The sequence below is a fragment of the Salminus brasiliensis genome, chromosome 22, assembly GCF_030463535.1.
Source record: "Salminus brasiliensis chromosome 22, fSalBra1.hap2, whole genome shotgun sequence".
NCBI classification, from domain to species: Eukaryota; Metazoa; Chordata; class Actinopteri; order Characiformes; family Bryconidae; genus Salminus; species Salminus brasiliensis.
In genome coordinates this window covers 29,005,581-29,033,031 of record NC_132899.1, presented here as the reverse complement: position 1 = coordinate 29,033,031, position 27,451 = coordinate 29,005,581, and the positions used below count along the sequence as shown (strand labels likewise).

General features: G+C 41.1%; 2 protein-coding genes across 3 annotated transcripts in view; one reads left to right on the top strand and one right to left on the bottom strand.

Annotated features, from left to right (window-relative positions):
* The first annotated feature begins 2,159 nt into the window (after positions 1–2,159).
* On the top strand, positions 2,160–8,362 carry LOC140544295 (endoplasmic reticulum protein SC65-like). The gene is made up of 7 exons (XM_072667769.1): positions 2,160–2,627; positions 4,181–4,330; positions 4,994–5,165; positions 5,794–5,922; positions 6,018–6,163; positions 6,598–6,681; positions 8,207–8,362. The coding sequence occupies exons 1-7, from the start codon at positions 2,160–2,162 to the stop codon at positions 8,360–8,362; spliced, it is 1,305 nt and encodes a 434-aa protein (XP_072523870.1).
* Positions 8,363–11,770: 3,408 nt separating this feature from the next.
* The window catches only part of adam11 (ADAM metallopeptidase domain 11), a 51,889-nt gene continuing 36,208 nt past the window's right edge, over positions 11,771–27,451 (bottom strand). Inside the window, exons 17-27 of one of the 2 annotated variants that reach the window (XM_072666607.1) lie at positions 27,005–27,097; positions 26,624–26,704; positions 26,218–26,268; positions 26,035–26,098; positions 24,487–24,592; positions 23,246–23,365; positions 22,662–22,830; positions 21,439–21,553; positions 21,159–21,249; positions 20,640–20,657; positions 11,771–18,604 (exon numbers count right to left, since the gene is read on the bottom strand). In XM_072666607.1, coding sequence (XP_072522708.1) covers positions 18,589–18,604; positions 20,640–20,657; positions 21,159–21,249; positions 21,439–21,553; positions 22,662–22,830; positions 23,246–23,365; positions 24,487–24,592; positions 26,035–26,098; positions 26,218–26,268; positions 26,624–26,704; positions 27,005–27,097 — 924 coding nt within the window. In that variant the 3' untranslated portion in view covers positions 11,771–18,588. The other variant, XM_072666606.1, reaches the window with a different exon arrangement.

Below are 27,451 nucleotides of genomic sequence, written 5' to 3'. Positions count from 1 at the left end.
CTGTAGTAAAGTAGAATTACTGAACTAAAAGGAAGATCATCTCCCAACTTGAGTTAAAAGACATTATCAGGCCTCATTAGGTTCACCCAGAAGGTAAAAGCGGCCCAAATCCCTTCTTCCTAGTCAGTTCCGGTTTAGGCCATTTTGGTATGAAATCTGATATGCGGCGTCAATCCAACTCGGCATTCGTCAAATTGGAAACTGGCGCATTCGCTGCGGTTTAGGAGCATGAACTGATCAGATAGAGGTCATGTTAAAGAGGGAAAATTGGTGAGAAACTTGGGTTTGGGCCACTACACCAGCCGTGTGAGCATTACCCCAGCATGAAAAGGGTCCCAATAAGATACGTTCTTCTCTAGAACAGCTGCAAGAGTGAATGCAGCATCTATCCACACTGGTGTTCTTCTGTTTGATGCACGTTTTAGCTAAAACAAAAAGCTAAAGCTCTAAAAAATGAGACGTACCAAAGCTAAACCAACAGAACAGAATTAAATGAAGCCCAGTAAGGAGCTAGGAAGTGCTCATGACTAACAGTAAGTGTGAGAAAACAATATCTCACGCATATGACTGTAGATTTAAATCAGCAATCTCCTTTATAATCAATAAAGTACTTCTAGCCATCTACCCATGTACCTACCTACAAATGAAGTAGGTACCAACATCCAAGTAAAGGTCCCGAACATCTCAGAGTCCCTTACAGGAACAGGTCAGCAAGCAAAAACAAAATTAAATAAATAAATGAAATGTTGGAAATGTTGTCCATGGGTTATGAAATACAATGCAAATGTTAACTTGCGTTAACACACTGCCTATAAATAGTCAAACCAGAGAAACTGATCATGTAGGGTGGTCTACTATATATATATATATATATATATATATATATATATATATATATATATATATATATATATTCTAGCCCTGGCAAATGACAGGGACTCAGGTCAATGATTCACATATTTATCTTTATCAATAATCCTTCAGACCTCTATTTTAGATTTTATATATATATATATATATATATATATATATATATATATATATATATATATATATATATATTCTAGCCCTGGCAAATGACAGGGACTCAGGTCAATGATTCACATATTTATCTTTATCAATAATCCTTCAGACCTCTATCTTAGATTTTATATATATATATATATATATATATATATATATATATATATATATATATATATATACACACATATATATATACACACATGCTCGCGCATACTAGACCACCCTACATGATCAGTAGTATAAATAGTAAAACCAGAGAAACTAATCATGTAGGGTGGTCTAGTATGTGTGTGTGTGTATATATATATATATATATTCTAGCCCTGGCAAATGACAGGGACTCAGGCATACTCGCGCATACTAGACCACCCTACATGACCCTACACATATTTTACATATATATATAAAATATAAGATAGAGGTTTTTGAAAAATCTGAGGGATTGTTGTTGAGTTTAAATATGTGAACCATTGACCTGAATCCCTGTAATTTGGCAGGGATCCCTGCCTGAAACTGCAATGATGAGGTTAATTCTTTCCTCCATGCTTCACCGGAACGTTACAATATGTAGATTTCTTCCATTACACACTACAGCTGTTACCCCAGCTCTGATCCATCAGCCAAAACACACCTCCGCTGGTCAGAATCACAGTCGGAGCGATGGGGGAGGAGCGTGCCATCTGCCAGTTGTGCTCTCTCAGGCTTTGGCTGCTGATGGCGAAGCAGCATGGCTCGGGATTCAGATCCTCCAACTCAGCATTTTAGTCTGCTGAGCCACTCGAAGAGCCCTCATTCATGTTATTTAAACATCATCGTCATGCTCTGTGGGAACGAGGAAGGAAAAGGAATGGGATACATCCCAATTTTCCAATCCTGTAAGAGTCGGAGGGATGGCCGCTGTGTTTGGTGTGATCCTCACCACTGGCCAGGTTATTTGAGACAACGGCCCTCCATTGGACTGTTTGAATACGATCCCCTGCACATATTTCGGAAGTCCCCAAGTCCCTTAAGTGTTTTCACACACACACACACACACACACACACACACACACACACACAGTCTTCCACATCCTCATTCTAGTGGACTGGTTCAGCTTGGATATATTTAAACACGCTGTTATGCCGACGGCCACATGTCCAGCCTTACGATGACCCAGCAGCCATGTGTGGGGAGAGTCTCGTTTCTCCTCACCGCCTGCTTCGCTCTTTCAGCGGCAGTTTTTCCTGAATATGCTCCCAAGGACAGTTTGCTCACCCTGGAGTTTGCTTACGGTCAAGCCCTTGACCACTACGCAGCGCAGAACTGGAGAGAAAGCATCGCCTACTTGAAGCTGAGCCTCCGTCTGTATCGGCTCATGAAGGAGAGCGTGGCCTTCTGCTCCCACAGCTGTGGGCGTGGTGGTCTAGCCAGTGACCCTGCCGTGGGTCAGCTCGCTGACAGGGGGCTTGAGATGCTCTGGAATGTCCTTCTGCGAGCGTCCTGCGTGAAGAAGTGCAAACTCAGCTTCCCGCCATCTGTTTTCTCACCTCCAAGGAAAGAGATTGCGGAGGATTTTGAGGGAAGGACGCCCTATCAGTACCTACACTTCGCCTACCATGAGGTGGGTCAGCTGTGTTGATTTACTGTGTGCTCACTTACACGGCACAATCCTCAGTGAGGTACTAATGTTTGCTTTAGGCTCAGCACTCTGGCCTGTACCCCGTCAATTAGCGAGCCTGTTAGCCCACCCTTGCCTCAAACCCTGTGGGGGGTTGATTTCCTATAGACTTGCTCATGTGCTGCCCATTTTGGCTGCAAGATGGTCATTAATATGGTGTCTAGCTATGCTGTTTTTGGGCTTTTTTGGCAAAAATGGGTGTTTGCAGTGGTGCTCCAGGTATCTCGTATGTGGTTGCTATGATTTCCAAGGTGGTTGCTATGGTATTGTAATTGTGTTTTCTAAAATGGTAGTTAGTGTCGCTCGTTGGTTGTAACTGGGAGCTGGCGTGTTTGCAGTGGTGATCCAGGTATCCCATATGTGGTTGCTATGGTATTGTAATGGCGTTATTGTCGCTCGTTGGTTGTAAGTGGGAGCCGTGGTGTTTGTAATGGTGCTCTAGGTATCCTATGTTGTTGCTATGATGTTACTAGGTGGTGGCCATGGTTTGCTAGATGGTTGCTGTGGTATTCCAGGTTGTTGCTAGGGGGTTGTAAGGGGCAGCCAGGGTATTGCAATAGTGTTTCATGTGGTTGCTGAGGTGTTACGAAGTGTTGTTGGTTGTGAGAGGACCTAGGCTGTTGCAGGACTCTGTGTATCCCATGTAGTCACTATGATGTTACTAGGTGGTGGCCATGGTTTGCTAGATGGTTGCTGTGGTATTCCAGGTTGTTGCTAGGGGGTTGTAAGGGGCAGCCAGGGTATTGCAATAGTGTTTCATGTGGTTGCTGAGGTGTTACGAAGTGTTGTTGGTTGTGAGAGGACCTAGGCTGTTGCAGGACTCTGTGTATCCCATGTAGTCACTATGATGTTACTAGGTGGTGGCCATGGTTTGCTAGATAGTTGCTGTGGTATTCCAGGCCGTTGCTAGGGTATTGCTAGGGGGTTGTAAGTGGCAGCCAAAGTATTGCAATAGTGTTTCATGTGGTTGCTGGTTGTGAGGGCCAGCTAGGGTGTTGCAACAGTATTCCATGCATGTCTTGGTGGTTGCTAGGGTACTACTAGGTGGTTGATAGTGGCAGCTGTGGTGTGTCACATGGTTGCTATGGTATCCTGGATAGTTATTAGAGGTTGCTGAGGTGTTACGAAGTGTTGTTGGTTGTGAGAGGGTGCTAGGCTGATGCAGGGCTCCAGGTATCCCATGTAGTCACTATGATGTTACTGGGTGGTTGCTACGGTTTCCAAGTCCTTGCTAGGGCATTGCTAGGTGGTTGTAAGTGCCAGCTATTGCCATGTGATTGCTATGGTATCCCGGCTGTTTGTCATGGGTTTGCTCAGCTCTTAACTTAAGATGCTAGGGTGTTGCTTGGTTGCTATGGCATTCTAAAACAGGGGGATGCAAAGGCAATACTTTCTCTAGTCTGTTCCAGTTGGAATCTCCAAGAGTGAAGTCAACACTGGAGGTCTTGCCGAGTTTGATGCGTTAATGAATTCTAAATGACTCTGCATGTCCTCAGCTGAATGAGACCGAGAACGCAGCATCAGCAGCACACACCTACCTGCAGAAGAACCCAAGCGACGCACTGATGGTGGAGCGCATGGAGATCTACAGCAGCATTCCTGACCTCGAAGAGTCCCTCACCAATCATGAGGAGAGAGAGTATGAGGTCAGACGGGCTTTATCGAGCTCCGTGAGCAGAAACACGTCAGATCATTAACCAACAGTTCAGCCAATTTCTGCCTTCTCCTAAATCTGGTCAATCAGCAGAGACATACACCAACATGTCCAAATGTTTGTGGACACCACTTCTAATAATAATAAAAAAAGTCAGCTAATTTAACTTGCAGCCATTGCTGACACAAATGTGCAAATGCACACACACGCACACACAAATATGAACCTATTGTCCCCATGTCTAATGCCGATGTGGGCTAAAGGGGTATATACCCCACCCCCAACATTGAGCTGTGTTCTCTATGGAATGATGTACACTGTTGTAGTCAACAATCAAATCCTCACAGAAATTCACATTCAGCCTTCCTCCCTGAACAGTAGAGACAGTTACTCCAACATAAAAGCAGGATAAACTCCGTTTTAAAACCCTTGATTTAAAAAAAAACTATGAATGAGCAGGTGTCCCAATACTTTTGTCCATTGTATTGCCTTAAGCCTTACATTTTGTCCATTCTTTAGTCCATGTTTATAGATAGCAGGGTGCTATACAGCATCAGCATCAGCATCCGCATCTTTAACTCTTTAAATAAGACCACCTTATTTGGTTGATGAGTGTGACTTGCATGTGTGTGTGTGTGTGTTCACTTTGGTTTAGCGGAGTTTCCTGAATGCGGTGTTGCAGCTGACCTCTGGAGACTACAGCGGCTCCGCTGTCAATATGGAGGAGGCCCTGAGAGAGTATCTGCATGAACACACACTGTGCACTGCGGGCTGTGAGGGGGCAGTCGATGTTGTGAGGCACGAAGAGCTGTATTCTTCTTTAGCAGGTTAGCATTAGCTGTGCACTGAAATGACTTCACATGAAAGTAAGTCTAGCACCAAATGGTCAACACTCCAATGCCACATATCCACTCAAACTGGACTCTGCTATTGCAAAGATACCCTACCCTACCACACTGGACAAAGCCTGCCGGTTTTCATTGAGTATATTTTGAGTTATATAAGGTCAGTCCAAAGCACAGCATGGCTTAGTTAGCAGTTGCATACCTAGGTCATTTCTTAAAAATCCAGTAGACTGGTCAAGGACAGGACCTGAAATATAGTCTGGGGTGTACGGAGATGACCATTGCTTGGTACTAGCATTTAGCTTCCAACAAACCTTTGCATCCTAGGAGAGTCTGGGATCCTGAAATCCAGCAAAGCCTCTAGAAGTGCAGGCCTCCCACCTCAGACCTCAGCATTTGCCACCAACCCCAATTATCAGTGGAATGGAACCGTGGGCTTATGGTTACATCACTGACTGCTTTGAGGCGAAGGTCTCTATTCGTTAGAAAAAAAACGTACCGCAGAATTGAGGAACAGAACCCATCAAAACTCTGAAATATGTCTGAATTCATTATGATTAGCGTTTTAGGGCACAAGCCTAGTGGGTAACAGCCCCTGTCCCTCTTTCAGACGCCTGCATTGAGGCACTAAGGTGTAAAGTCAAATGTGAAGACGACCTGATGCCCAATGTCGGAGGATTCTTCGTGGAGAAGTTTGTGGCTACCATGTACCATCATCTCCAGTTTGCTTATTATAGAAGTAAGTCAGGTGATGACGCACAGTTATGCACGGTTATGAATATTAGCAGCACTGCTCTGTCTGTTTGTTTAACCTTTCCCTGTCTCTGGCTGTAGTGAACGATGCCCGCGGTGCTGTTCCGTGTGCCTCCAGCTACATGCTGTTTGACCCTGAAGACGACGTGATGAAGCAGAACATGCGGTACTACCAAGCGTACAGGCAGCAGTGGGGTCTCCAACAGCACCACTTCTACCCACGACCGGTCAGCACAGTCCAGTTCAAACAGTTTGTTTAAATAACTATGCACTGCTTAGCGGTTGTGACCGCTCCGAGGAGCTAGCATCTGTCTACACAGAGCTAATATGGGTTAACCCAAGAGGACTATTAGACTTCTCTCTTTCTGGATCCAAAATAAAATCCTAAAAGCTTCAACGTTAGCTGTACGCTATTTGGACAAAAGTATTGGGACGCCTGCTCGTTCGTTTCTAATTGAATTGCTATAATTGCTTTGCAAGTATTGTGGAAGTGATACCATCTATCTCTTGTCGTTGACCAATTTGCACACAACCTTAATCCGCTGTTCAGCTCCTGCAGTAGTACGTCCTATTGGAGTGGCAGTCTAATGGAGGAGTTCTCCACCACATCTGCATCAGCTTTTGAGGAGCTGAACATGATGGTTCCCTTCTTGGTTCACAGGAAGCAGAAAGATACTTCAACCAAACAGCCACACAGAGGCGGATGCTGGAGTATGCAGAGAAATACTTGCAGCAGGATGATGAGGTACGTGTGTGTGTGTGTGTGTGTGTGTTAGCTGTAAATACAGATCTGTACTGTAACTAAACTCAACATATATACACACACACATATATCACTCACCAAGCACTTTATTAGGCACACTATACTAACAGACTCTGTGTGCACACCATCTGCATGCAACCACACACACAGTTATTGTGATGAATTATTTTTATTTTAATGGTCAATTTATCCAATAGTGATCCTTTATTCTTTCATATAGACTAATATTAGATAACATAGCTAGCACTGGCTAAAAAGGCTCAACTCATCACCTCTAATCAACTGATTATCTATCCCGGTGACCCCATCCCTTCATAAGCTGGCTCGAGTATATGGCACCGAACTGAAGAACACTGGAGAACTGGAGGTCACGTTCATGAATCCAGTTTAAGAGACCCTTTGTAATGAGGGGCTCGTCTAGATCGGGGGTCGAACCCAGGCCTGTGCACTGGCAGTAGTGATGGTAACCTCGAAACTGAAATGATTCACTTGAAATATGACTTTTAGACACACTACTTCAAAATTGGGGGATTATTATTATTATTATTATTATTATTATTACTGGCAATTATATCACACACCTCCCACAATTTGGGTGCACTTAAGTCCAGGGTGCTGATTGGAGTTCATGATGTTTTGACCTAAAATGTGATTGAAAAACTACACAACAATTAATAGTTATTGGCATATTTTTGGTAAATCATGGCATTTATGAAATCTAGAGGAGAGGAATCTAGAAAGAGACCTAGATCTGCTGTCTGCTGATCATTTTGGGGTGTTTCATTTCACCAATCATGAAACCACGTCTCTTTCAGCTGGTCTTAAGGCGAAAGTTGTTGTTCTGACACTGATTGGCCACCAGGTGTCACTGTGCTGCGATGATTCAACCGACCGAATCTTTGAACGAGTCACTCGTTTCATTCGACTCATCTCTCAAAAGCCCCCCTTACGCCAGCACGGTGTGTGTGTGTGTGTGTGTGTGTGTGTGTGTGTGTATATATATATATATATATATATATATATATATATATATATATATATAAGCGACGGTGGAAACAAGTGAGACAGGGTTGAGCATTTCGTCCCGTTGTTTAGGACCTCCTTAATGGATACAGATGGAATTTGGTCTCTGCCTTTAACCCCTCCGTGCAGTAAACACACCCACACATACACACTAGTGACCACACTTGCCCGTGGGACTGGTGGGAGGCCATCCCTACAGTACCTAGAGGAGCACAGAGGGTTAAGGACTTTGCTATGGGGCCCAACATTGGCAGCTTCCTGAATCTGGGTATCAGACCCACAACCCTGTTATCAATAGCCCAGTGCACAATCCGCTGAACCACCACTGCCCTCAATTATAATATAATAAAAAATGATAGTGTAAATTTATTATAAATGTGGGGGTTCAAATGTTATGAATTTATCAATTTCAGGCAATTGATCAATTTCTGGAGCAGATCTCCAGAGCTCCAGCCTCCACTGATAAACTCTTCTCTTCGTTTAGGACGTGGTGAGGAGTAATGAGGACAGTGCAGCGGAGAAGAAGAGCATCTCCCCGGATGTGGAGTTTGAAGGCACCGGAGGTTATGAAGAAGGCATCTTTGCAAAGTGGAGGCAGGAACCCAAGACTAAGTGGGACACTGGAGAGCCAGAGGACTGACAGAGACTCCTTATACAGCACAGTATCCGTACAGATGTCCACTGACTATGAGCAATATGCATAGAGCAGCACGTACAGGTAGGTTCAGGCTATCTTAACCCCACTGCAGTACATGAACATATGTTGAGTAATACACATAGACAGACACTCCATGTTAGTTCTCTCCCCCGATCACATGTAATGCTCCCAACACTAGGAGGGTGAGGCCTGACACATGCCTCCTCCGACACATGTACAACCAGCCACCACCGCTTTTCGAACTGCTGTCAAAGCCAACGTGCACTGAAGTGATGTAAGAGAGTAAGAGAGCGAGCCATCTACCCACCTGGAGAGAGCAAGACCAACTGTGCTCCCTCAGGCTGTGGATGCTGATGGCAGGCAGCATGACCCAGGATTCGAACCCTAGATCTCTGGTTATTGTGGCAGCTTCACTTCACTACATTTCAATCTTCTGTACATTTCTCAAATTTTGCAATGAATGGACCAATTGCAAAGCTGCGATCCAGACAGGACTAAAATGATCAGTCTGTCTTCGTATGGGGAATTTGTATGTGACCATAATAAATGAATTCAATCAAAATAGGCTAATGTGTACATCATGCATCAACCACTATTAAAAAAGGGTATCATTGTAGATGCCTATTTGACTAACATTCAAGTGTGTCTCTTAAATACAACTGAACTCTAAGATGAATGCAAGTGACTGTCTATTGAATCAACTCTAAAACCTAAGCTTAATCTTACCCTTAGTCTTAAATCAACTCTAAAACCTAAGCTTAATCTTACCGTTAAATCAACCATAAAACCTAAGCTTAATCTTAGCCTTAAATCAACTCTATAACCTGACCGTAATCTTAGCCTTAAATCAACCCTATAACCTGACCGTAATCTTAGCCTTAAATCAACCCTAAAACCTAGGCTTAATCTTACCCTTAGTCTTAAATCAACCCTAAAACCAAAGCTTAATCTTACCCTTAAATCAACCCTAAAACCTAAGCTTAATCTTACCCTTACCGTTAAATCAACCCTAAAACCTAAGCTTAATCTTACCCTTACCGTTAAATCAACCCTAAAACCTAAGCTTAATCTTACCTTTACCATTAAATCAACCCTAAAACTTAAGCTTAATCTTATCCTTAATCTTAAATCAACACTAAATCCTAACCTTAATCTTACCCTTAAATCAACCGTAAAATCTAACCCTTACCCTTAAATCAACTCTAAAACCTAACCTTAATCTTACCCTAGAATAAACTCTAAATCCTAACCCTAACCTTACTCTTTTAGGTGTAGATTTAAGGGTTAGGTTAAGGTTAGGATTTAGGGTTGATTTAAGGCTAGGATTAAGGTTAGGATTTAAGGTTGATTTAAGGGTAAGATTAAGGTTAGGATTTAGGGTTGATTTAAGGGTAAGATTAAGGTTAGGACTTAGGGTTGATTTAAGGCTAGGATTAAGGTTAGGATTTAGGGTTGATTTAAGGCTAGGATTAAGGTTAGGACTTAGGGTTGATTTAAGGGTAAGATTAAGGTTAGGACTTAGGGTTGATTTAAGGGTAAGATTAAGGTTAGGATTTAGGGTTGATTTAAGGGTAAAATTAAGGTTAGGATTTAAGGCTAGGATTAAGGTTAGGATTTAGAGTTGATTTAAGGGTAAGATTAAGGTTAGGATTTAGGGTTGATTTAAGGCTAGGAATAAGGTTAGGATTTAGAGTTGATTTAAGGGTAAGATTAAGGTTAGGATTTAGGGTTGATTTAAGGCTAAGATTAAGGCTAGGATTAAGGTTAGGATTTAAGGTTGATTTAAGGGTAAGATTAAGGTTAGGATTTAGGGTTGATTTAAGGGTAAGATTAAGGTTAGGACTTAGGGTTGATTTAAGGGTAAGATTAAGGTTAGGATTTAGGGTTGATTTAAGGCTAGGATTAAGGTTAGGACTTAGGGTTGATTTAAGGGTAAGATTAAGGTTAGGATTTAGGGTTGATTTAAGGGTAAGATTAAGGTTAGGACTTAGGGTTGATTTAAGGGTAAGATTAAGGTTAGGATTTAGGGTTGATTTAAGGGTAAAATTAAGGTTAGGATTTAAGGCTAGGATTAAGGTTAGGATTTAGGGTTGATTTAAGGCTAAGATTAAGGTTAGGACTTAGGGTTGATTTAAGGGTAAGATTAAGGTTAGGATTTAGGGTTGATTTAAGGGTAAGATTAAGGTTAGGACTTAGGGTTGATTTAAGGGTAAAATTAAGGTTAGGATTTAAGGCTAGGATTAAGGTTAGGATTTAGGGTTGATTTAAGGGTAAAATTAAGGTTAGGATTTAAGGCTAGGATTAAGGTTAGGATTTAAGGTTGATTTAAGGGTAAGATTAAGGTTAGGATTTAGGGTTGATTTAAGGGTAAGATTAAGGTTAGGACTTAGGGTTGATTTAAGGGTAAGATTAAGGTTAGGATTTAGGGTTGATTTAAGGCTAGGATTAAGGTTAGGACTTAGGGTTGATTTAAGGGTAAGATTAAGGTTAGGATTTAGGGTTGATTTAAGGGTAAGATTAAGGTTAGGACTTAGGGTTGATTTAAGGGTAAGATTAAGGTTAGGATTTAGGGTTGATTTAAGGGTAAAATTAAGGTTAGGATTTAAGGCTAGGATTAAGGTTAGGATTTAGGGTTGATTTAAGGCTAAGATTAAGGTTAGGACTTAGGGTTGATTTAAGGGTAAGATTAAGGTTAGGATTTAGGGTTGATTTAAGGGTAAGATTAAGGTTAGGACTTAAGGTTGATTTAAGGGTAAAATTAAGGTTAGGATTTAAGGCTAGGATTAAGGTTAGGATTTAGGGTTGATTTAAGGGTAAAATTAAGGTTAGGATTTAAGGCTAGGATTAAGGTTAGGATTTAGGGTTGATTTAAGGCTAAGATTAAGGTTAGGACTTAGGATTGATTTAAGGCTAGGATTAAGGTTAGGATTTAGGGTTGATTTAAGGCTAAGATTAAGGTTAGGATTTAGGGTTGATTTAAGGGTAAGATTAAGGTTAGGATTTAGGGTTGATTTAAGGGTAAAATTAAGGTTAGGATTTAAGGCTAGGATTAAGGTTAGGATTTAGGGTTGATTTAAGGCTAAGATTAAGGTTAGGATTTAGGGTTGATTTAAGGGTAAGATTAAGGTTAGGATTTAAGGTTGATTTAAGGGTAAGATCAAGGTTAGGATTTAGGGTTGATTTAAGGGTAGGATTCAATCAACATTTACATTCTTAGAGTTCAGCTGCATTTAATACATATTTAGTTGCATGTTAGTTGAGCATCTACGAGTATCTACAATGGATCATCCCTGTAATAAAGTGATACTGAAAACAGACCCTAAAATTGAACCCTGTGGGACTCAAAAGGCTACGAGCGGAGGCAGCATCATAACACAGTTCACAGCAGCGTTTCATATTGTAGTTTTTATTTCAGTCTCTTAATTAACTCTTTCCAAAAGGTCATCACAGGTCATCCGGAGTGCAGGACACAGGCCCCGCCTCTTTCTTTCAAAGCTTTCATTCATTTCAACCCGACAGTAAGTGCTTTTTTCCCCCCCATCAGAATTCCCTTCTACAGGAATGGAACTGAAGTTCAATGGAAAGTTGACCCAAAAAAAAATCTTCACTTTTCCTCGCAGTCATTCGATCGAGTTTCGGTCAAGTGTGTTCCTTTTATTTACACACAGTCTCGCACCCCGGAAGACGTATTTCCAGGAGGTTTCAGTAAGTATACATGAATGTACAATCAAACGTCGCAATATTATGGAATACATTTGCTATGTGGGACCCATACAGATGCGTAGCGTTAAGGACGGTCTGGCCTGCACTAGATGTGCTGCTGATTTTTAGGATGTTGGCATTGATTATAGCTAATAATATACACGTATCAATAATGTTTATATACAGACACTTGTAAATGTGTGCATCTATGTACACATAATTGCTAATATACAACAACAATGTACAGGAGAGAAAACAAGTGTTGTGCTCTGTGGCTCTGGGCGGACACCGGCATTCATTCAGAGTACAGTACATGTGAGTGCTATTGAATCTCTAAGGTCTAAGGTCAGCGAGTAGCTTGGAAAATCAAGGAGGAAAAGCACTTCATATGGAGCTTCTGGTGTCCGTACTCCAAACCTGAGCTAATGAATACAATGCAAGAAAAAAAAGAACCTGTGCGAGACAGTCCCTATTAGATGTTGACTATATCAGAGAGCATGGCTAGTAGTAGGATCCCAGCCTCACAGGACAGGCTGGTGGCAGTGTTAGACCAAGGATTACACAAAATAGTCCATGAAGAATAAAACTGCACTGATTTCATATTGCACATGTGACAGTTGGCGAAATCAACTGAGTGTGAATGTCAGTAGGTTAGTAAAGAACACCAGGGTTCTCTTTTTTTCGGTCTGCCTGCTGTCTACTCGCCTATCTCTCGTAGTACATTTTAGGTTTGGGAGAAGAGAAGCTACTTTGAGAATGTTTGAAAAATCAGCAAATATTTTAATATTATTATAATGATTCATATCTACTAGTTTACTGTTACTATTTGACATGACCATATTCAGTCCATCCAGAGGGGGGCGACAGAGTCTGGATTTATAGTTTCAGCTGAGTTTCAGCTGTCAGTCTGCAACAGCATGGGTCGCCAAGCCAGAAACATGCTCAACGCAAGTACGCAAATGCACAATCCCTCTGTACAAACTCAAGGTTACTATGGTAGTTAGCATTGAGCTAAGCTGTGTGAAGGTAGGCAATTTAAAGGATCAGTAAAACCTCTCTACAGCACGTCACAGTAAAACAGTAAGTATATTACTTTTGTAGCAAACGTTTAGATTTGAGCTCTCCGATAACTTTCAGCCAAAAAGTCTCAGACCTTGATAAGCTTGTTAGGGTGGAGCAACTGTCTAAGCGCTGGTCTTTTTGGTTGGAATGTGGGTTTCATCACTGGTAATGCCACAGTCATCTGTGGCTGGGTGTCAAAGATGGCCTAATTGGTCTTGCCCTTTCTGGGTCCTCCTCCCTCTCCTCTCTCAGCATGATGCTAGCCAGCCCTTAGCAGTTAGCGTTAAGCCAAGTTGTGTGATGATAGAGGACACAGCATGTGCTAGGCGGTTTACCCCTCTAACAATAAAGGCATCGTGTGCATCAACTATATATGCCTGCTGTCCAGTGAAAAACATGTATCTCCATTTTGGTCCGTTGGTTTAAACAATCTATAATTATGGATAAATGGACCAATAGAAATGCTCTAAAAGACCTGGAATGAACCATTACTTATTTTACATTGACTTTCATTCAAAGTTAAGATCATTTTTGGCTTCCTGTGTAAAGTCGACATTTTGGAGATACAGGTTTTTCATTGGACATTGACGATTGACCACATTTGTTTTCATGGGGGGGGATAGGGGACATATTGGAGAGCCAACTGCCACAAGTTGCTCTATTTTTAGCGAAGAACGCAGCTGTACAATGTGCAAAAGCTTGTTTCGCCTCCATGTACTTGCCTATATATTAGCATGTTTCTGGCCTTAACCAGTGTCTGTTCTTGAGTTGCAATGGCTGAAGTAAAAAAAAAAAAATAATCTATAACTTCATCGCTAATCATATTAAATACATTTTTATGTATTAAAAACGTAGAATTTGTTAGTTTAGCCAGATAGGTCAAACTCTGAACTAGAAATCCTGATTTGATAACAGCCCCAGAGAACTGACATGCAAGCATTCTAACAAATGCTAACATCAATGATGTTAATAATCGTCATCTTTTGTTTCTGACCAATAATACAGCCTATATGTTAGCATGTACTTATAAGTAGATAAATTCCGTATTTAAAAAATGACCGTATTTACATTCAGGTCGTATGAATGACCCTGTGTTAGCATGTTGGAGCATGTTGGAGCACTTTAGAGATATAGCTCGTACAGATGACGGTCTTATTCGAGCTCCTGAACAACGTAGGCCGAAGTACAGTACTGTAAATACAAAGCAGCATCACCCCAGCAAACAGGCAGACGCCAAGCCCACTCTGTAAGATATGCAGATAAATAAGCCTATAGATGAAGTTCAAGTATTGACCTAATGCTACTGTAGACTGCGTGGCAGTGCTTCCACTAAGATCTCTTCGTACCGATCACAGTGTGGTCCATGCTCTTTGCAGTGCTCGAAACAACACCACGGCTGACTTCGCCCATGAATATTAATACTTTTAAACATGACTGAGCTTTTTCTACCAATATTTAACATCTTAAAGGCCTGAAAAGGCTGAACTGGACATTTCTCCAATTTGAGTTTCTACGCATGTAAAGTCAAGGATGATATTCTGAATTGAAATCAGCGTTGTTTACAAGACGACCACAATGAAGCTTAGACCGGAATCACATGAAGCACTGATGATAAACTCCCATTGATAAATTGGTAAATTCCACTGGTCAATAATGCAAGTCCAGCACTCCAACCCTGAGAGGACGGTCAGCTCTAACACCTTAGGACAGTAACACGTTTCTTGGCTCTGTTCTCCAGCAATTTGGATTCGAAATGCGATGGCGACAGCTTCCATGATGGAAATCAGATTGCTTTGTCCTCATACTAAAGCACTGTGCAACTGTGCAAAGGTCAGACACCACCCTTCATGTCTATAATCAGCATTCTGTGATTTTTCCTACAGGGAGATCTTTCCACATCTCCAAAGTTAGCAACATTTTTGCTGAAGTCATCCCAAATACATTCAATGATGATGGCTTCTGGACTCAGAGAATGCCAGCAGCTTCCGCAGTTTATGGGCATGGGCTTAGAGACTTCTCATTGCACATCCAGTTATCCAGGCTTCTCCTCAACAGCTTGGAATCGTCTTGTTGGATTGTCTTCGTTTGTTAACCCTCTGGAGTCTATGAAGGTGCCGCTTTGTGAAATTGGACGTTTCGTCATGTTTCCATTAACGTTTTGTGAATCTGTTCAATTCCAGATACTCGTTTTCTGCCTCTCGCTGTGTCCAACTGCTGGATTTATACATACGCCATCTGCCGCTAATCTGTAATAGCTGGATTTGTGTGCCCGTCTATGTCTTAGTGTGAAACTGACCAGTGAGCCTCTTGCTATTTCTATACTACTTAATTCAGACATTCCACTGCTTTTGTGAAGATCTGACTCTGGTAAATCCATTTCAAGCTCCAAAACTATTCGTCCACATGAGTAAAGATATGTTTTTACAGGAAATATGAAGAAGTTCTAAAATTTGACTTTAATTTTGTCAGATTTAGGGTCAGAGTCTCTTCACATAGTGCTCTAAGGCAACCTTACGATTTTTAGATTTTTAAGAATTTAAGAAGATGCAAAAATTGAGACGATGCTCGTAGACTCCAGAAGGTTAACTGTAAAGTGCCCTTAGGTTTGAGAAAGGTGCTACATAAATACAACTTCTTACTAATGTAAAAAATGAAGGATGGTCTCTGTCTTTTGCCCAGTGGTGTATATTTAAGTGGTGCTGGAATTTCTAAAGGGTTTGCCTCGAGTGGTGGAAACTGTACGCTGGCAGTCTGATCAGCTTTGTTTTAGTGTTTTTGCTTCGAAATATCTGAGTCAACACTGTAAAAACACACTGCACTTCATGTAAAATTCAAAGAAGCAGAATTACGTTGTCTGAGCTGGAATATTGTCTGATATAAGTAGCATTCAACACTGCTCCATTCCTTCATTACTATGAAATTACAGTGTTTAGCGTTTTAATTACTTTTAAAAATCTTCAAACTCCACGGTTAAAACATGTAATGCTTGTGCTTTCGTCTGTGTTGCACGTCTCAACACGAGTAGTAGCTAATACACGATATGTACAATATTTACAAAAGTGCCCACATTCAGTTTTAGCCCCGACAAAATGCATCACGTAGAATATACTGTGAAATATTCCAGTGTGTTCCTTACATCGTACATTTGGAATATATCAACAGTATACTGCAGTGTGCCCTATGTTTATATGGATAAGATTTACAACTTATACAGACATATTTAATGGCAATGTTTTCAGCTATATATATATATATATATATATATATATATATATATATATATATATATATATATATATATATATATACATACATACATACATACACACACACACACACACACACACACACACACACACACAATCTAAAAGTTAGCTATGTGCTTGTGACGATATTATACAGAGTCCATACGTACCGTGTGTGGACATAATACAATAGAAATGCAATGCCATGTTTAAAATTACATTCAGAATGTATATGCATATCACGTTTTTATCGTACGCTTTTAGCATATCAAGGCGTATTAATTAAAAAATTAATTAAAAATTCCTAGATGGCTGATATTGAAACGAAGCAGCACTTTAAATGGGTTAATATTAGATTAAGAAGGAATGTTAAGTTAAGGTTGTGCCAGTGCATTGCTACTGGGTTCATTACAGGATATCCCCCCCCCCCCCCCCGGATACAATATTAACTAAAAATCCATGTGATACCCACATAAAAACCAGGCCCAAGTTAGAGACTGATGGTAGGCATTGCCTATTTGCTCTGATCCAGAATCAGCTATGCTAGGCCATGTCCAAATGTTTGCTTTTATGGGCGATACTGTAAATGCCCAAACGATCATCACCTTCGTACTTAGGAACATTCTCAAAATTACGAGTGTTTCCTGAAATCCTTCTTAACCAATGTAGCACTTATGCTGCGTTCACTTATATATGATTAAATATAATAATCAGAAAGTCAGCGATCAACTACTTGGCGTGTGTTTATACCGGTCAGCTTTGGTTGGATTAGAACGATCCCTGGTGCTATAGCTCTGTTAGCATGGATCGTTAGCGCAGGTGTGAACGCTTTTTTCGAATTCTGGTGCTGTAAGAACACAATACAGACCAAAGGCATCTAAACGAACCAAACGCACGACGTGACACCACAAGGTTGTTGTGTTATAGCCATTCTTGCAGAGTTAGAGCTAGATTGAGTCCCTGTGCAGACCTTCTGTATGATGCTGTAGTTTAGCAGGGCTGTGTCCCAAACCACACACACTACCACACTATCCAGCATTGCAAAACTAACCACCATTAGGACTGCATTCATTAGTGCAGTTAACTGAGTAAACTAAAGACGTGTGAGAGTTGGGACACAATTTTACAGCTTTAACGTACATCGTTTTGTAGCAATAAACAAATTAGCATGTGTACATTGGCAAAATAGTGGGTAAATACTACATGGTTTAGTAAGCCAGGTTTAAGGGTCCAGGGTTTACACTTTAAGTTTACTTAAGACAGCCAACATGTGCAGACCTCAACAGCTATCGGTCATCAGTCACCTTTTACATCTAATTTTGATTCGATTGCAAATACGTCAGTATGAACGCAATGCAAACCAGGACTGACATGTACGCAAATGTATTTCCTTGCTAGGTCCTGACCAAGGGAACCGAACTACAAGTATTAACACACCCTAAAACTCGTTTGTAATTTTGGAGACTAAGAGCGCATTTGGGAAACACTTGCAAAATTGGCATTCAAGTTATGTTGTTCGTAAACTGATAAAAATTTATCGTTATCGAGAAACACGTCCCTGATCTCAGACCCCCTAACCAGAGGCAATAAGAGACTAATCAAGGCTGTATAAACGATCGTATAGACATATACTGTTATGTACTTTGTAGCTAGACTTTCGTAAAGCTTGAGGTTTCAAGGTTCAATACAGGGCTACAAACCAATGTCAGCCTGGCGCTTGCCTACTTAAGAAGTGGTTGAAGGTACTGGACTGTCTGCCGTCATTGCAGTATCTCTTAAAAAGAGCTGCGGATTCAAGTGTTTTGAAATATTTGCTACCGTTTCTCATTAGCTTGAACGGGACTCTTGCCTGGGTTCTGTAAACCCTGTCCAATCCAGCAACTTTAAGTTTGTGGACAGGCCAAACAAAAAGATGGGCAGCGATCAAAGACTTGGACAGGCCTAGCTGGTGCTTGATCAGCATGTTTTAAAATGGACCATGTGGGCAGGTTCATCTGAAATGTGCAGGCAAACAGGCAAGAGGCGAAAAGACATACAGGAAACAGTAGAAACCGCAGGAGTGGAAACGTTAGTGGAAGTTGTCGTTTTCTGAGTGAGTGGAAGACATTTTCTTTTCCCCCCCAGCTCCTTCCCTTCTGCTCAAAATGAAAAGAACACAGTGTAGGTAAAGGGGACAGGACAGTGGACGGACAGACCATCTTATCCTCCTCCAGATCTGAGGAAGACAGAAACAGAAAAGAGAAGAAAAGAGAAGATCGTAAGAACGGCGAACAGTCCATCGTCCGAGAAATGCACTTCACAGTTTGCTCCAGGAGCAGGGTTTCTCTTTATTCGCCACATAATCTGACCTATCAAAAGTGAGTACAAGAGTACAAAAAGCAGCTCACACACAAACAAAGGTAATGTTAGCAACATTAGCAGCTGCGCAAAATGCATGGCCTTAATGATAAACGGTATGTAAATGAGGACAGTTTAAAAGATACAGTTCAGTCAATAATGCTAACAATGCCAACAGCTGCAACTGGTGACTACTAGCTTCCATTCACTGTTAGCAACATTAGCATGTATGTCTGAACTAGTTCTGGAATGATCTGAGATTATGGTTATGATGAATTCTGAAATGCGTTGGACAACATACTTACTGAAGCAGCGAAACTGGACAGGTAATATTTAGGGGAATAAAACTTGGGATTGGGTGGGATGAGATCCACACTATATGGAAAAGTATGTAAAAGTATTGGGACACCTGCTCATTGATTGTTTCTTCTGAAATTAATGATATTAATTAGACTTTCTCCTGCTTTTGGTGGAGTAACTGTCTCTACTGTCCAGGGAAGAAGGTTTTCTACTAGATTCTGGAGGAGCACTGCTGTGAAGATTTGATTACATTCAGCAACAAGAGAGTCAGTGAGGTCAGGATGTTAGATGATCACCACCCCACCTCATCCGTCCCCAACTCCGGAGAACATAGGGCTTTATACCCCTCTAGCCCACACCTGGCATCAAGGAAGCATAGTGCCAATAGGTCCAATAGGTAATCTATTAGGCTAGGCAAAGCTGTGTGCATTTGCACATCTGTGTCAGCGATGGGTGCAGTTTAAAGTATCTGAATGCATTCATCGTAAGGGGTGTCCACAAACATTTGAACATATAGTGTGGAACATGAATACTTTGCCATGTGTATAGATAATGAGGGAACCAGCTCCCCAGAGTGTTCTCTAGTGAACCTCAAACCTAAACCAGGCAGGTCTGTGTTCCCATCCCAGAGGAGCTGGCTGTGGTTTCGGCAGGTGGAGAAGATGCTGGGTGACTACGGACTTCTAGTGTCTGTAAGAAACGTCAGCCTTGCAGCTACAGCGCTGGACTAAAGAAAGAAAACGTGGACGTCAATCATGCCTTGGCTTACTAGCTAGATCTGGGGTAAGTAGAAATGCTGTGTGTATTTGATTTGTCCACCAAACCACTGCATTGCTTTAATTAATAGAATGAAATGAAATGTATTGATTGTATCTTGGGAATGAAAACCGAGTTTAAGGAATTCTCCACTACACCTGTAGCGTATGGTCAACTACCATAGCCCATCATTTCAACACGTTTCCCTGTAGATGGAAAAGAACCGGACACCCGTTTACTCAACATTAATTAATAATAGAAGCTGCAGTGGCTACAGCTTCACCTCATTGATTTGCATCCTTGACCTGATCTGAGGAGCGCTGGGGAGGGGGGTGGGGGGTGCAGGGGGCAGTGATATATGTAGAGTTATATAAATAAAGCTGGACTCCTGGCCAAAGACACTTGAGTCTGCTGAGGGTGTGGGGGTCCACACCAGCAAACTAGCTAAGCTACTCAGTCAAATCAGCACCACTCACCACATCAGTTAATCAGCTACTCCAACTTTAGTTAGTCAGCTTTATTTTCAACATAGCTCTGAATGAGGAATTCCTAAACGTGCAACACAAAGGTCTACACCTTCCTACTTACCTAACCTACCCTACCTTTACTGACTGAATCCTCTGGCTTCAGTTATTGTCAAATAAACACATTTTGTATGAAAAACTTTTCTATACAGGGAAACGTGTCAAAATGACTGTCCGTGGTCACTGGCCATGCACCACAGGTCCAGCAGATACAGGTGAGGTTGAAAGACACTGGAATAGTCCTTTAAACTCATGATCGTTGTTGGAACTGAGACATTGCACGATGGAGTAGATTGAATATGGACATGAGGTCACTGTTCAGCAGAGTCGTACCTTCCTCTCCGGATATTTCTGCAATGGATATATGAGAGAGAGAGCGAGAGCGAGAGAGAGAGAGAGAGAGAGAGAGAGAGAGAGAGAGAGCGCATTAAACACCCGACAGTATAAGAAACATTAAGCTGCTTAAATGTTAATTTTGTCTGGTCTTCTCATTGGTGGAAGACCTTTTGTAGATGGTTCTATATAGAACTATATAGCAAAGGGTTTCACTAAGGGTTCCAGCTTCGCCCTTTTCAGTACTATATACAGTAGGACGTTTTTTTTTTGTAGAGAACCTTACCCAGTCAGAACTGTTCAATATCTATAAATAAATGATATATAAATAATGATGAATTATGGAAGCCTCCTTTATAATATTAATACAGTTATATTTACTGAGTAATGAAACAACGTGTTTCATGACAACTAGCCGCTCCTGGCTAGTTTTGGGTGGTGGACCCACTCTCGACCAAGCACCATCAGTGCTCTGGTGAGACTGGTGGCTAACAATTTGTGCAGCAACAGACTTCTTACTTGAATCCCCAGCCAGTCCCCCCCAGCACTATAGCTGCCAGCAGAATGGCTCCTGCCAGTGAGCCGATGATTATATTCGTGCCACTGGGTCCTGCAGAAAGGGCAGAAACGAGACGGGGGGAGAAAATCAGCACGTTATGTTTATGTATATACACAGACAATACACTAGTACCACCTGTCTACTATGGCTGATTGCTGTACACATACATACACATCAAAGTCTGGTAAAAATATCTGTATTGTATAAGATCATTTGTGCAGCAACAAAACAGCAGCAAACCTTTATATTTCTCGGGTCCCTCTGGAAGCTGGGGGTCAGGGATGGGGTCATACACACTGCAGTCCTTCCCTGTGTAGTCTGCGTCACAGATACACTTCACCTCATTGCTGCATGTCTGACAGAAATAACCCAAAACATCTACTATACAAAATGCAATGAATATCCTGCATTTCTCATATTCTAGTTTTGCACAATGTTATACTTGATTATCAGAAAATATTCAATTCAATCGAAATTCTCTATAGAATTCGACATTAAAAATGTTTGACAAACAACAATCAGTTGAGTATTAAAAATAATTGTTGACTGAGAAGGCTTAGTCTGCAGCCAAGGTGGAAAATCTTGGGTCTCTGAGATCAGGTAAACTGTTTAGATATATATTTTAATGTAATTACATTTTTTTTAAATAAATTAAAGGAATAAATATCATTTAATGTTAATGTAAAATATGTAATATGTAAATATGTGAATTAAATATCACAAGAAATATTCAGTAAGATTTTAATTTTAAAGAAGACATTCAGATTTTAATTAGAATAACTTACTTGTATACTAAATGTATCAAAAATAATTTCTGATCATTTCTGGATTTTATCGTAACTTTATCCAGAATTTATTGTCCATTGTATTCTGATATATTAGCTGTATTAGAACCATTTTGGACATTATTTACATTATTTAATTCCTAATTATATTTGATTATAATATAATTCTAGAAATGATGTATCATAACTTCAATTCGAATTTGTTACTTTATTTTGATATAATAACTGTGTATTAGAACTTCATTCTGAACATTAACTTGACCTCAGTATTAGTTCTGTTAAAACTTGGATATTGATTATATATATATATATATATATATATATATATATATATATATATATATATATATATATATATATATATATATATTATACTTGACATTAATTACATTATTTCATTCTGGATATGAATTGTTGTATAATTTTTAATATCAATAATACATTTATTCTTGATATTATTTCTTTAGAACTTCATTCTGCATAATTTTATTAGAATGCAATTCTAGATGTTAATTTCATTCTGACTGTTCTATTTTGTTCATATTTTATTCAGGATATTACCTGTAGAACAGGATATTACCTGTTAAAAATAATGTTTGCTTTCTAACTTTTTGGATTTTATTATGATAGTCCTGATGTTCTACTGCTTTGTCAGAGTGTATATTTTGGTCAGCTCACCCCATGGTCAGAGCAGATACGTGAAGATGATGACCCCGGGCAGGAGGAGAGGTTAAATGTCATGACCGGCAGACAACGGTGGTCCAGACACATCATGTTCGGGCCACATGGAGTCCCATCCTCTACATAACCCAAATCTGAGCCGTCCTCCAATACGGCATGACCTCCCCTGCAGAAACGGGCGACACACATAAGTACAAAGGGTGAGGGAACAGTGTCCAGCATTTGGAAAAGCACTGAAGTCATCTAGACCGAATTTTTGGATGTAGGCTGGATATGTGGTCATATGTGGGTGTAGTTTCCATATAGAGAGAAGGACAGTCTGGATTCTGAAATTGAATTGAATCACTTCAATTTGAATCTATTATAATTCTATTATAATCTATTATAATTTTAACAAATGAAATAGATTTCATTTTAAAATCTATTTAATTTTAAAAATGTTATTATACAGGGTATTTTAACTAAGTGAACTAAATTAAAAGCACACACACACACACACACATTATACAAGCAAAAGTAATCTGTTATCATTAAACAGCTGAGGCAGATCCTTCATGGCCTCTGTGTATGTCTTCACATACCGGCAGTCCAGGTACTTGTTCTGGTGGTAGATCGTCAGGCTTGTAATGTCCCCTTGCAGGTCCCCATACCGCGGCTTCATTGTCATATTAGTGCACAGCAGGAAACCACACAGTACATCCCTGAGGTAGAGAGAGAGGCATAAGCCCAGAAGGGAGAGAGAGAGAGCGAGAGAGAGAGAGAGAGAGAGAGAGAGAGAGAGCGAGAGAGAGAGCGAGAGAGAGATAAAGTAATAACAAGCAAATGAGAAATTTGCTACTCGAGCCAGTTTAATAAATGAATTGGCTAGTAGCTTCCTGTAGCTCCACTTATGTATGCTGTAAAAATAAGGTAAAAAACAAAGTGTGGTAAACACATGGCTAAAAGGAGCTAGTTAGCTCGCCTGGTCTACTTAGATTTTTTATTTAGATACACTGTAAAAGTGTGGTAAACACGCTGCTAACGTAAGCTATTTTAGTATCTTTCTAACTTTTCTCCAACGTACAACTGCACTTAAAATTCTGGTAGCGTTCTTAAGGAATCTTAGCCCATTCCTCATGGGCAGTGTCCTCCAGTTCACCAATATTCTTGGGTTTGCTGCTGCAACCACTTTCTTCAAATCCCAGCAAAGATTTTCCAAGTCATGCGACTGTGACGACTACTCCAGAATCTTCCAGGACTTCTTCTGAAAGCAAGCCTTGGAGGACTCTGAGGTATGCTTGAGATCACTGTTCACTGTCCTAAGATGTCCTGATACTTGACTGAATCCATCTTGCCCTTCCTCCACATGCTGCAGGTTTCCAGGGCCAGAGGAGGCAAAGTAGCCCCAGAGCATCACAGAGCCTCCGCCATGCTTCACCGTAGGCAGGGTGTTCTTTTCAGCATGTGCTTCATTCTTCCTTCTCCAGACATATCGCTGATCTATAGGCCCAAAAAAGTTCCAGTTCTGTTTCATTGGGATAATATTTTGTGGAGTGCTGAAACAAAACTGGACCTTTCGGGCCTATGGATCAGCGGTATGTCTGGAGGAGGAAGAATGAAGCATGACAGAACACAATAAAATATTGGAAACTCTGTTCTCTTTAGCACCTGGAATGTCATCAGTAACCAGTAAAAGTCTGGTTTAGATGTTCAGATGATCTTTAGCTCATGTGGTTTGTTCACCGAATGTGACGCATCTACATGCTACAGGTTTGTTGTCAGGCAGACAATGCAGAAGAGCTGCCCATAGCTGCTACCACCTGGACTTGGAGAGATTACTCACTGTTTGTTGCACTGGACCCAAGCTTGTCCACTGGGGTCCCGCCCACAGTTCCCCTTTTCAGTTCCTTCAGTGTTTAGCTTCTCGTAGCAGATCCGATCTGCTGCATCTAACAGGGACACACACACACACATGCGTTACACACTTTAGTTCCTGATCTTGTCTGGCTTTATTTTGATGCTTATTTTTAATTGTTGATGCTTACGGTTTGCATTTGTGGCTCTTAAGTGTAAAAGGGACTATTTGCATTGGAGTGTATCATGTAGTGCTGTGTCTAGCCAAACATAACTTGTGGCTAGGGTGTTAGCCATCATGCTACTAGTTAGCCAGTCGAGCTGCCCCCCCCCCCCTTTCACAATGTGTTTTATCTAGTGGTAGTTTTTTTTTTATTTTTTTTTTTTTTTAATCGCTTTATTATTTTATTTTGATTCCAATTATCTGCTGATCTTGCACAAGATTAGCTCGATAGCCAATAGCAAGTGCACGTTAACTAGCTTTACCTGTTGCTATCAGCGTTATATGCCAGCGTAGCAACGACAATATCCTATCCTATATAACAACTAGCTAATAAGTGTAACATTTTATAAATAAAGTTAATGGCAACACTTTATATTTACGAGATATAAATTATAGTAATGATCAGTAAATATATTTCGATACATTTTAATCTGGCATACAAGTATGACAGCCGCATAAAAATAGACAATTAATTGCGGCCATATTTGGTCTAAAAGGACTTTCTATACAGGAAAAATGAATAGAGCATAATGCTAACGAATAGCTATAGCCGTGGTCCTGGCATAAAAGATGACGTACTTTTAATACAGATACCCTGCAGTTCGCTCTGAAGCGTTTGCCGAAAGGCAATGCTAGTTTCCAAGCCTTGCTAACCAAACCTTGCTAACGCAGTGGTAGCAATGTTGGATGAGCCTTGTATTCTGGCTGTACTGATCAGCGCAGTATCGATGTTGAACTAGCCTCGTAGCCGGGCCATTCTAACCCTGCGGTAGTGATGCTGGATGAACCCCATAGTCGGGCTGTGCTAATGCCACTGTAGCGAAGTTGGACGATTCCTTAAGCCAACTTAAGTATGCTAATCTTTATTAGGCTACAGTGCACTAAGGCGAACTTGTCGGCACACTAATGATCAGTGTGCTTAAAGAGGCTAAACCGGAACAGCTTTTCTTGTACTTATTACAAACAGCCCCCACCCAGATCTTGCGGCACAACGATGAAAAGTCGGATTCTGTGGCCCCAAGTACGGTTAGCTAACCATGCTAAGGAAATTGGGCTCAGACTGGTTTGCAAGCATTCCCGTGCTGAACTGTGTCCATGCGGAAAAGCTACATTGACGATTACCCTCCCTGCTCAGAACCATTCGGCCCTGCAGTGGGAAAGAGGCCAAAGACCTGTTAATGCCAGAGCTCTGTTAGTGCTGAAAGGTCCAGAGAGTAAAAATTCACCCCTGGATATTTTGCTGTAAATACAGTGTGCTGTATTTTTGCCCACTAGGTGGCGGCAGATGGTCTTCAGATTTGCGACTGTACTTACTGTGCCCCCACAGCGCTTGACACTGCGCATCTCTGGTCTTACAGCGGCCGCCATAGCAACGACCCTGAGAGAAGCAGAGAGGCAGTGTTACAGTGGAGCCTGTGGGACTATTCACAACGTATCTGAGATAAGGGGGGGGGGGTATTGGTTGCTACTTGATGAAGGTGATAGAGAGTAGAATACCTGTCCTGCTTTGCACATGTAGCCGTCCAGTTTATGGACATTAGGAGGACACTGGGAGAAAAACAAGAAAATTAGGACTTTCTATCGTGAAATGTAAAGCCTGCAACATACACTATTTGGACTAAAGTATTGGGACGCCTGCTTATTCATTGTTTCTTCTGATATCAAGGATAGTGAAAATCATTTTTTTGTTGGAATAACTGCCTCTACTGTCCAGGGAGGAAGGCAAGATTTTACTAGGAGCATAAGGAATTGATTGCATTTAGCAAAAAATATCACCCAATGCTGGGGTGCCTAATACCCCACATGTGGCGTTAGAGCAGTCAACTAATTACAAATATTCAAGAAAAGGCTTATAACCAATAACCTGGTGTTATTTATATTATATTATAATGTAGGGATCTACCTGGCTCGAATCCCCAGTACACATTTCTGGGACATCACAGTCGTTGACCGCATCTCGACACACTATTCCTCTCTGTTCATACTGAAAGACAAACAAACACACAGGTCAAGAGGGATTGATATAGAGCCATCTAAATCAGAGTGATGGCCCCATATATATATATATATATATATATATATACACACACACACACACACACATATATACACACACACACAAAAGCAGGACAAAGGGTCTTCTAGGGCCAGGGTTGATGACCTATGGACTAGAAGATGACCAACACTAATTGTGTATCGACAGACCTACAGTCTCTAACTGTACACCAGCAAGGTGGGAGGGGTTTCTGATAAATCGGACAGTCAGAGTGTCAGTCGTGCTCACCCTACACCTGTTGCAGCAGAGTCCATTACTGCACATGGCATCATGGGTCAGGGTGCACTTCTTGCAGCACGCACCCCCGGCACGGGAACACTCCTGCAACACAAACAAAGGACGCACCTTGGCATTACTCGTTTACCTGCACCCGCATCAGACAGTGTACGAAACGGGAGCAATCCAATGCGCTTACAAGAGCTTTAGTCCTGTGCGCCAGCATGGTCTGACCTTATAACGTGAAACGCACCCTTCACAATGCCCCAACCTTTTACCATAATGATGTTCGGACAGTTGGCCATGACTCAGCTCACGCTTTCATGGTTACCCCAGCTCACTGATTCCAATGTTTAGCTGGTTTTGCTAAGCTAAGACATCAATAACGGCATCGTTTTGGATGGTGAGGACTGACTTGTTGCCAAAAACCTCAAAGTACACTTCAACGCTCCACTGGGG